The sequence below is a fragment of the Capsella rubella genome, unplaced genomic scaffold (assembly GCF_000375325.1).
Source record: "Capsella rubella cultivar Monte Gargano unplaced genomic scaffold, Caprub1_0 scaffold_4, whole genome shotgun sequence".
Taxonomy (NCBI): domain Eukaryota; kingdom Viridiplantae; phylum Streptophyta; class Magnoliopsida; order Brassicales; family Brassicaceae; genus Capsella; species Capsella rubella.
The window spans coordinates 873,287-884,166 of record NW_006238920.1 but is presented as its reverse complement, the minus strand read 5'-3'; the positions used below and the strand labels follow the sequence as shown (position 1 = coordinate 884,166).

At 28.7% G+C, this 10,880-nt stretch overlaps 2 protein-coding genes across 6 annotated transcripts; both read right to left on the bottom strand.

Moving 5' to 3' along the window:
• Window positions 1–2,022: 2,022 nt before the first annotated feature.
• LOC17888410 (serine carboxypeptidase-like 9) lies at window positions 2,023–4,709 on the bottom strand. Of its 3 annotated transcripts, XM_006296310.2 has the most exons (14): window positions 4,561–4,709; window positions 4,327–4,472; window positions 4,178–4,254; window positions 3,988–4,107; window positions 3,780–3,882; window positions 3,657–3,694; window positions 3,478–3,579; window positions 3,256–3,342; window positions 3,080–3,163; window positions 2,919–2,990; window positions 2,722–2,840; window positions 2,507–2,620; window positions 2,383–2,428; window positions 2,023–2,284 (listed from the first exon to the last, which is right to left on the bottom strand). In XM_006296310.2, exons 1-14 carry the CDS (start codon window positions 4,689–4,691, stop codon window positions 2,204–2,206), a joined length of 1,320 nt encoding a protein of 439 aa, XP_006296372.1. In that variant the 5' UTR covers window positions 4,692–4,709; the 3' UTR covers window positions 2,023–2,203. The 3 variants fall into 3 exon arrangements, with proteins under 3 accessions (XP_006296372.1, XP_023640525.1, XP_023640524.1); XM_023784757.1 differs by lacking the exons at window positions 4,178–4,254; window positions 4,561–4,709 and having other exon boundaries at window positions 2,024–2,284; window positions 4,327–4,367; XM_023784756.1 differs by lacking the exons at window positions 2,023–2,284; window positions 2,383–2,428; window positions 2,722–2,840 and having other exon boundaries at window positions 2,579–2,620.
• A 2,305-nt stretch (window positions 4,710–7,014) lies between these two features.
• LOC17889411 (serine carboxypeptidase-like 9) lies at window positions 7,015–10,564 on the bottom strand. Of its 3 annotated transcripts, none has more exons than XM_006294174.2 (14): window positions 10,378–10,560; window positions 10,152–10,297; window positions 10,004–10,080; window positions 9,797–9,916; window positions 9,574–9,676; window positions 9,463–9,500; window positions 9,287–9,388; window positions 9,111–9,197; window positions 8,939–9,022; window positions 8,396–8,467; window positions 8,205–8,323; window positions 7,467–7,580; window positions 7,327–7,372; window positions 7,015–7,238 (listed from the first exon to the last, which is right to left on the bottom strand). In XM_006294174.2, exons 1-14 carry the CDS (start codon window positions 10,506–10,508, stop codon window positions 7,158–7,160), a joined length of 1,320 nt encoding a protein of 439 aa, XP_006294236.1. In that variant the 5' UTR covers window positions 10,509–10,560; the 3' UTR covers window positions 7,015–7,157. The 3 variants fall into 3 exon arrangements, with proteins under 3 accessions (XP_006294236.1, XP_023640521.1, XP_023640520.1); XM_023784753.1 differs by having other exon boundaries at window positions 7,061–7,235; window positions 7,322–7,372; window positions 10,378–10,561; XM_023784752.1 differs by lacking the exons at window positions 7,327–7,372; window positions 7,467–7,580 and having other exon boundaries at window positions 7,061–7,238; window positions 10,378–10,564.
• Window positions 10,565–10,880: the final 316 nt, after the last annotated feature.

The window sequence follows — 10,880 nt, the reverse complement described above, 5'->3', positions numbered from 1 at the left end:
GATAAGATCATATATTTTTTATATAAATGACACCATTTACATGTTTGTTGAAAACAACATTACGTAAAAAATTTCAAATAATCGTTCCAAAATAGAGATTTACATGTTTCAAAGTTCACCCTTACTCAAGTTAGTGAAATTTTGAAAACTAACTATAATTATCAAAAAATATTTTAACATGTTATCCAAAATTTATGTCTCATATTTTATCAAAAATTGTTCGGAATCTCACATATATGTAGATTTTAAGTTCGCTTCTCAATATGAAAATTTAATGTGAAAATAAGATATTGTATGTGATATGAAATATTTATTCAATTGAATTTAGAAAACAAATTTTTATTAGTGATTTATTTAAACATTTTTACTTATTTGTTAAAGATTCGATTCAGTTGAATATTTCTCCACATTTTATGCTATTGTACAATTTGATTAGTTGCTAATTTTCTAATCTAATATATTTGATTCTTTTTATTTTCCCTAAATATGATTTTATATATTTTAAAAATATATGATCATTTGTTTTTTAGATTTTGTAAAATATAAAATACGATTTTAAAAACCATTTCAAAAAAGTAAATATGTTTACATATGCAAATTTTTGAATTTAATTGTCCACTTTTTATGGCAAAAAATATAATTTTCATAAATACAGATATTTATTGTTATTTTTTATTTAGTATTTTTTGCTATATTAAATTTGGTTTACGTAGTAGATAAATTTAATATCTAAATTTATTTTTATTTTATATATTAAATAACTTCATATAATATATGTGAGGTCATATAATACTCACTATTTTCGCTCCACGTAAAGTAGACCTTCACCATACGCAGAAACACAGGTTAGGTTCCGACAATAATTATTAAAGAGATTTGGAATTTATTGCTCTCAAATCTCTCAATGGATTAGTACATTTTTTGTATGCATGTGGTAGTTGAAAGGGCCTCGTCATCATTTCGAATTGTCTCTAGATTATAGTTATGGTCACGATTTTTTATTTCACTTCACACCGAATTTATCGGCACAACCATATGTTGTGGGCTTGTGGCAAACACCTCCGAACATATTCTTATGGCTTTCGTTAAATACTGAAGAACGAGAGGGCAAAACATGTATATATTTAGAGACTAGACTCTGAGTTCGAACTGATAAATAAGAGTTTACATATAAACGAGTTTAACTCAATTCTCTTTATGAAAGACTCGAACTCATTATGAGAAATCTAACTCGTTTCAACACCCATAACCATTGATGAGTTAGCTGCCACACCATAAATTTCTATTACAACAGTTGGCACACTGATGCACCTTTGGAACAAGATAGAGATTTCTTCTCACGTGTGTCCACATCTCTATAAATATATACAGCAAGTAATCAATTAATCAATTTTCACAATAAATATATATAAAAGAATAATTTGTTGATAAAAAAAGTATTGATACAACGAAAAGAGACGAAACCATATAACATGGTTTCAGACCTGAATAGATGTATGAGTTTTGTACCAAAATCTCTTTGATTAAAAAAAAAAAGAAAGACGATGAACTGTTGGTATTATGAAAATAGATTATTTCGTTTTTATTTTAGATTCAATTTTGAAATGTTGGTGAAAGTATTTAAGAAACAAATTATACTTTGAATATATTATTTACTATTAATATTAAATAATTTTAAATAAAATATATGTGAGGTCACATACTCGCTATTGTCACTATATTCTCAGAACTACGTGTAGGTTCCGACAATAATTATTAAAGAAATTTGGAATTTTATGCTTTCTGGTCGTCATCATTTCGAATTGTCTTAATTTTTATTTTACTTCACACTGTTTTATCCGAAAGACAATTTGAATTCTCTTTTCGATGTCGTAATTAACTAACACTCCGAACATCTTATTATGACCTTCGTTAAATTTTTAGATTACTAAATCGTTTGCTTACTTATATTTTGACAGATGACTAAATTTTGTTATTACGTAAACAATGATAAAGATGAAATGAGTTTGAACTGATAAATGAGAGTTCATATACTATAAACTAGTTTAACTCAATTCTCTCAACAATTTGATGAATTAACTCGGAAATAGTATAAGAAGATAAACGATTGAGTAACTCGGATAGAAAGAATCAATCGCGGAGAGCTTAATTACTCAAATTTCATGTTTTCCATTTTTATTACTAATTTTTGTATAAAGCTCTACTACAAAAATTGGCCACTGATCCACCTTTTGAACATGATAGAAGTCTCTTCTGGTAGATACTCCGGTGTGTGACCACATCCCTATATAGTCAAAACGCTCAAAACAATTAGATAACACTTTTTAATGTAAATGCAATGGAAATAAGAAAAATGTTAGAGATGAAATGAGTAAAACTTGCTTTGATAGTAGCAAATGTCATCTTATTCGCATAAGTTCTCGTGTATCTGTCAACAAATGATATTGTAAGTGAGTTTAACAAATTTGTGATACGGCGAAAAAATGAATGAATGTATAATATGTACCCAGCAATTTGATCTTTAATCATCCAAGGCTTCCAGTCATGAGTGATGGAGTAGTTGAGAGATTTGATCCAAGCTTGAGTTGCAAAGGAAGGTAACACCATATCATGATCACCACTATTCACCATTTTGTAAATAGGAATGAACAATCTTGGTTATTGATCTCTATAGTTGTAAATATGTACCAACTCGAAAAGTATAGATTTAGTTATTATTACCTGAAGATAAGAGATCGGTAGCCATTAATGCTGTTATTCATATGGTATGGTATACTGCTTTTAATGTTTTTATCATATGGTATCGAATGATTATATCGCAACCATTGTCCTTTGGTCCCCTGTATTTTCATAGATTGTCTCAAATTTAGATTAATATAAACTTTTATCAATGATCTTTAACTAAGCTTTGCAAATACCTTATGGATATGAAGAGCTTTGCGAACGCTATCTTTGTTGGACCATCGTTCAAGAAGATGATACCGATAATACTGCAAAATATCAAAAATATCAAAAGTAAAATAGTTACTTAGATATATGCAAATTTATACTTAGAATACGCAGAATTTGTATTACTTACAAAGCAATCAGGAGAAATCTCTTCTGTATTTGTGTGATCACAATTTGGTATTAATATTTGATGGATATTTATGTTTTCAGTGCACTGCAAAAAGCCAAAAACCAAAAAAGAACATGATTTAGTGCATATTACCACGAGAGAAAAAAAGTATCGACCAAATTCTTCAAATTGTGTACCTTATTAAATTCTTCAACAAGCTTTAAACATTTTGTGTTACTTGGATCCACATTGAAATAATTCCCTTTGCAAAATATCTTCAGTGACTGCAAAAAATAATGTTTGGACACGGTTCGTAAAAATCATAGATGAAATATAAAAGCGACTAGAGTATATGACAAAAATGACTTAGAGCGTTCTAGTGATTCCATTGCTATATCTCTAGTAACAATATATAATACCTCGTAGAGTTCATCAGAGATAAATGACATTCCATAAGCAAATGGAATACGATAGTTTATTTCCATTTCGATATGTGTTACCGGGTTTCCAAGCACATAACCCTGTTTTTGGCAAAGAAAATTCTAAATGTTGGAGAAAATATTCATAATATAAGAAGCAACTATCAAATATCAATGACCTGTAGATTTATAGGAGGGTTGCAACATATATAATTCCCTGCATCACAAGTTGTTATATTGTTAAAATGTGATTACTTGAACGAGTGATAAAAGTGATATGTTGATATAATTAAATAACATACCTTTTGAGATTTCATCGACCACGGCCGGAATAATCATACCGGCATAAGAATCTCCAGTAGCGTAAAATGGGTTGGAATAGTACTGTGGATGCTTGCTTAGCCACTATAATATTATTTAAAAAAAATTCAACACCTTAAGTCCTTAACCATGGTTGGAATAAAAGACCAAGAAAAATACAACATTCACACAAGAGCCTTAATGAACAACCTTCTGAAGAAACTCATGGATCATCTTAACTTCGTTGGTGTCACTAGTTTTACCAAGTGGAGTTTTTGAATATGAGAAGCCAGCTCCAACAGGTTGGTCCAAGAATATTATGCTAGCAACCTACAAAAATGGTCCCAAGTTTGAGAAGACCATTGGGGTTTGTGATGGACATATATATCATTCCAGCTACCTTTGTCCATGAATATGTAGTAGAGACTAAAGAAGGGACACTTCCATTATAAACCTCGGACGTCAAAGCCACCGGACCTATTTATTTTGTAACCCACTTTAAAGCAAGGCTTTAGAGCAAGAAGCAAAAAGATATATATAGAATTTTACCAATCTCTAGAAGAAGGCCAGTGTTAGAAGAGCATCCAGGTCCTCCATTTAACCAGAGAAGAAGAGGGTCTTCTTCTGGATTGTTCTCAGACTTTATGAAATAGTAAAACAATTGAGCTTCCTCTTCCTCTCCAATACCAATGTATCTAATGAAGAATGACTAATTACTAACTCCAAACTCACAACACATACTTAATTTGCACTGATTAAAAAAGAAGATGTATTATAACAAACCCGGTTTCGAGTTCGAATGGGAGAGGACCTTCAAAACCAGGAAGGAACTTGACGATTGAGCTAGAATCAGCATGATGATGATTACTCAATACAAACAGAAGCAGAAGCAACAATTTTAGAGTTAGTTTCATTCTCTCTTTGTTTGTAAAGATTGATTCTTTATAATAAATAATTACCAATAATATACGGTTGGATAAAGTTTTCTTATCCATAACAGTTCCTAGATTAAAAGTTTGAAATGTTTTATACTTTGAATATTTATATAATATTACTATTAAATTATTTAATAAATTATAATTGTATATATCTGTGACACATACATATCACTATTAGCTCCACGTAAAGGAGCCGTTGTCACCATTTTCTCAGAGACACGTGTAGATTCCGACAATAACCATTAAAGAAATCTGGAACTTATCGCTTTCTGGTCTGATTGAATTAACTTTTTAATGTAGGCCTTGTCATAATTTGGAATTGTCTTTGTACTTTCATCTTTTTTTACAAACTATGTAAGTAATTTTGTTATAGCATAGATTATATATTTTTACATAATTTTATATATTTATACTTTTAAACAATTTTTGATAAGTTATGTTAATTATAGGTATTTTCAGCGTATGTTATAAAAATTATAATTTATTTTATCATATAAAACATTACAGTTAATTCGTCATTTATAATAAATATATAAATATTTTAAAATATTTATTTGAAAATATTAAATTAGAGTATTTGTAACTTTTATTTTTTATCTAAGATTTTAATGACACTCTGAAAAAATATTATTTAAATTATTTTTACATATCCCAAATTAAATGATTTAAAAGTTTATTGTTCTAGATAAATTAAAAATTGTATTTAAATTTTGACTCATTATTTTTTAAATGTTTTATTGAAGTATTAACAAAATTATACATAATATATAAACTTAATTTTGAATTTTTTGATCCGTTACAATCTCATTTTTTATAAGTAGAACAATTTATTTTCATTCTTAAAAATTTAAATCATGTCATATGCAGAAAGAAATCTACATTTTTATTATTATATGAATGATATGACAAGTTGTCTGTTTTTCAGAATCAAACAAAGATGAAAGGTGAATTATAATAATTAATAACAAATTAATATGATAAGTTAGATATTAAATCTTTTATGTTTATCTTGACTGGTCATTATTTAAAATAATAAATAATAATAAATTTTTTTATAATTTAAATTAAACTCATTAAGAGATTTTTTGAAAATTACCTCTTTCATCTTTAAATTAAACTAATGATATAAATTGGTATCATTGATTTAATTATTGGGAACTGCTTCTTTACATACATAAATTCAGAAAGTAGTCTCCCCTCAATTTGCTTATTGTGTTGCCTACTACTCATACTCTCTCTTCTTTCTTCATTTCCCCATAGACACATGACCTAATTCCCCCCCCATAAATTAATAGTATTTAAAACCAATGTCATCATCTCTTTGACTGTTGGTTTCAACTCATAACTCGGGAATACTAGCTTACAAGATAGATACATATAACTAGAACTTAGTAAAACATTAGTTACTAAACTTTTTTTAGTTACTCTTGACCAATCAAAATAAATATAGAAAATTTAATATCTAACTTATCATATTAAATTTTCTGAATTGATTACTATTATATAATACAGATTCATCAAATATGTTTGCATTGTATTTTATTGGTTTATACCTAATATTGTGGTTTTTATAAGTGTTAAATAAAGTCTGCACAAAAAATACCCAGATTCAAAAAACCCGAACGGGTATTAGTCTTGTTGGGTAAACCTGAAGGGGTACATATACCCCTTTGACATGCATGAATATATATTACAATCGCAAAATCTTTTGTAAAGGATGTGATTAGATTAAGTATATGTACTTTAGTATATATATATAAAGATGAAATGGATATTTTTGAGAAAAACACGCTCTGTAAATCTACATACTTTAGTTACCGATAGAAAATTCGATATCTATAGATACTTGTAACGAATATAATTATAACTTGAAAACTAGAGAAAATAAAAATAGCTTTTAAGTATTGTTATTATCTAAAAGTATCTTATAAAGTATCTAAAACTATTTTTTTGTCTATCCATATTCAAAAATATTCATGTTTAAATTTGAAAAATTAGAAAGTTTTTTATGGTTTATGAGATACTTCTAGATAATAACTATTATTGTGAAATTGGATTTAAATAATTTATAGCTTTTTAAAAATAAAATTATTTCTTTCAAATATCCAACTTATGTCTATATTCGTTAATGCCTTGCACATTGACGACGTCTTACAATGTGTTGTGGGCTTTAATTTGTGGCAAATACCTCCAAACATCTTACGGCTTACGTTAAATACTGAAGAATGAGTAAACATGTATATATTTATATTACTAAATCATTTACCTACTTATAATTGACAGATGACTAATTCTAGTGAATAACTTTATTAAATTATGATAAAGATTATCTGAGAGCTTTGAACTGATAAATAAGAGTTCATATATATAAACGAGTTTAACTCAACTCTCTTATGAATTACATTTTGCATTTTTATTCAGAATTTTTCTATGAGAGATCTATTACAAAAGTTGGCCACTGATCCACCTTTGAAACAAGATAGAGGTTTCTTCTGGTAGATACTCTGGCGTGTGTCCACATCCCTATATAGTCAAAACAATTAGAAAACACTTTATAATACAAATACACTGGAAATAAAAATGTTTAAGTTGAAATGATCAGTAAACTTGCTTTGATAGTAGCAAATGTCATCTTATTGGAATAAGTTCTCATGTATCTGTCAAAAGAATGATATTTTTACGTGAGTTTAATAAGTTAGTGATACCACAAGACAATGTATGAACTAGAGAAACATAAAACTATATATATACCCAGCTATTTGGTCTTTTACTATCCAAGGCTTCCAATCATGAGTGATTGAGTAATTGAGAGATTTGATCCATGCTCGAGTTGCACAAGAAGGCAATGTCATATCATGATCACCACTTCACCATTAACGGAACAAATTTTGTAAGTAGTGAACAAATTTAGAGTAAGTATTTTGAATAAGGATCAACACACTAATCTATCAAAAATATTAGTTTAAAAAATCACAATTTTTTTATAGAAAACCAATATTGTCTTACATATGTTTTTTATATATACTGTAATCTCATAAGAAATATTTTACTTCATATTAGAGTGATTTTAAATGAGTTAGAATTTCTTTAAAAAAATATAAAAATATACAAACATTTTCATCGAGTAATTGAAAAATTAATCCCTATTACCTCATTTTTCAAGTCTTATTCGAGCTTTCATTTATAAGCTAGAATTTAGGAAATAAAAAGCATAAGTTATACAAATACTAATATTCTCATGAAGTAATTACAAAATTTTATAAACTCAAGTAAAAAAAAAACACTATATTTGTATATTATAACGTTAACGTAACTACAAACTTTCTCTGATTAAACTAACCTAAAAGTCTTAATATAGTCAGTGTTTTATAAACCTAAAGGATACGGTCTGAGTTTCAAAATACTGGTTTGATCTCTATAGTTGTAAATGTGTTGTCCACATCTTACTTGTAGTTTTGTGCAAGGAACGAATCATTTCTGGAAAAGTACCTGAAGATAAGAGACCTGTAGCCTTTGATGCTGTTGTTCATATAGTATGGTACACTGCTTATAAAGTCTTTATCGTATGGTATGCTATGATTATGTCGCACCCATTCTCCTATGCTCCCCTGATATTCATAGATTGTCACAAGATTTATATCAATTGATTAATGATATCTTTAATCAAGCTTTGCAAATACCTTTTTAATATGAAGGGCTTTGCGAACGGTCTCTTTGTTTGCCCAGTGTTCAAGAAGAGTATACTTATAATACTGCAAAAACAACCTTGTAAGTTTATAGTTTCAAATATCATAAAATGACTTGGTTTCTTTTGTTTTGATTATTGAAAAAAACTCCATTTGTAAATAAAATTCATTTAATTTATTTTAGTTAGATACCTAGTTTTAATAACTAAACTAAACAGATTGTAGAATCAAGGTGTAGAGAAAACTACTTCTTCACTTATTGATTAACATGCAACTCCAGAGTTAGATTAACATATTTACTTACATATTTACTTGGGACTTTGATCATAATAAAGTAATTACGAAATTTGTTAGGGTAAACAATTTATGCTCTTTTTTTGATGTATGGGCTTCGACCTAGAACTTCTTTGATTATTCAAAAAAAAAAAATAATCTATGCTCTTTTTTGTGGTTAGTTTTCGATTAACTAAAAAATTTGATAGAAAACGAGAGGAAACAAATAAAATCAATAAATGGAGAGAAAATTGTACTACTTACAAAGCAATCAGGAGATGTATTATGTGTAATCCTGTCATCACAATTTGGTATTAATATATGATTTTGGTTTATCTTCTCAGTGCACTGTAAACACACCCAAAAACAAAAACTGAAAATTAGAGAAAAAAAAAAGAAAAGAAGAAAGGTATCACCAATTTTACAGTGTGTGTACCTTATTGTATTCTTCAACAAGTTTCAAACATTTTGTGTTACTTGGATCCACATCGAAATAATTTCCTTTGCAAAATTTCTTCATTGACTGTAAAAAATATATCATTTGAGGCTTTCAAATTTGTCCCCCCAAAAAAAAAAAAAAGGCTAATGTCATTCTATGAGAAAATATCATACCTCATAGAGTTCATCAGAGATTAATGACATTCCATGAGCAAATGGAACACGATAGTTTATTTCCTTTTCATAATGTGTTGCCGGGTTTCCTAGCACATAACCCTGTTTTATGCAACACAAAATTTTTAAATGTTGGAGAAAATATATATAAGACACAATTATCAAATATGAATGACCTGTAGATTTATAGGAGGATTGCAACATATATAATTCCCTGCACCACAGTTTCATTGTTGTTAGAATGTGGTAGATAAAAACAAAACATTGTATTACTTGAACATATATACCTTTTGAGATGATGTCAACGACGGCCGGAACAATCATACCGGCATAAGAAGCTCCACTAACATAAAAAGGGTTGGAGTAAAATTGTTGATGCTTGCTTAGCCACTGTTTTTTCAAAAGAAAACACCTTAACTAGTTACCTCATGCTCGGTGGAAATAACTTAGAAAGTAATGAGACCAAGAGAATTGCAACAAAAGCTTTAAGAGTAAAAAAAAACTTGTAACCTTTTGAAGAAACTCATGGATATTCTTAACTTCATTTGTGTCACTAGTTTTGTTTGGTGGAGTTTTTGAATATGAGAAGCCAGATCCAACAGGCTGGTCCAAGAATATTATGTTTGCCATCTACAAAAAAAAACGATCCTAACTTTAATAATAGATCATTGGGTTTGTTATAGACATATATAAACATATATATATACTTCCAGCTACCTTTGTCCAAGAATATGTAGTAGAGACCAAAGAAGGTACACTTCCATTGTAAACCTCCGACTTCAAAGTCAAAGGGCCTATAATATTATCCCCCACTTAGTCTTTGAAAACAATCCTAAGAGAAAGAGGCAAAAGATATAGATTTTACCAATCTCTACAGTAAGTCCAGTGACAGAAGAAGTTCCAGGTCCTCCATCTAACCATAAAAGAAGAGGGTCTTCTTTTGGATTGTTTTCAGATTTAATGAAATAGTAAAACAATTGCACTTCCTCATCCTCACCAATACCAATGTACCTACATTCAGAAGAATGAGTAGTTATGTACTAAACTCCAAACTTAGAAGACATTGTTGGAAAATATAGATTTAAACAAACCCGGTTTCGAGTTCGAAAGGAAGAGGGCCTTCAAAACCAGGAAGAAACTTGACTATAGAGCTAGAATCAGCATGATGATGATGACTCAAGATAAACAGAAGCAGAAGCAGAAGATTTAGTGTTAATCTCATTTTCTCTTAGTTTCTAATGATTGGAGTTAGTGGTGAACGATAAGGAAAGCGTTTTGTTATCCACTGGTCCCTCCACCGTTAAGTTGACCCAATAACAATCATGCCATGTGATATGTTCACATGCAATAAGTATTTTGGTGTAGTCATATTCAACTTTTCGGGCAAACACTCTGAACGTTTTATGACCAAATAGTTTCAAAAAAATTCCTTATTTTTTAAAAAATATTGCCAACGAAATTATTTTTAAATTTTTATACAGATTACTCAATCGTTTGCATGCTTGTATTTTGACAAATTGCTAAATGTGAACTAATAAATAAGAGCTCGTATACTAATGAGTTTAACTGAATAAAAGCAAACAAATCGCGCAAT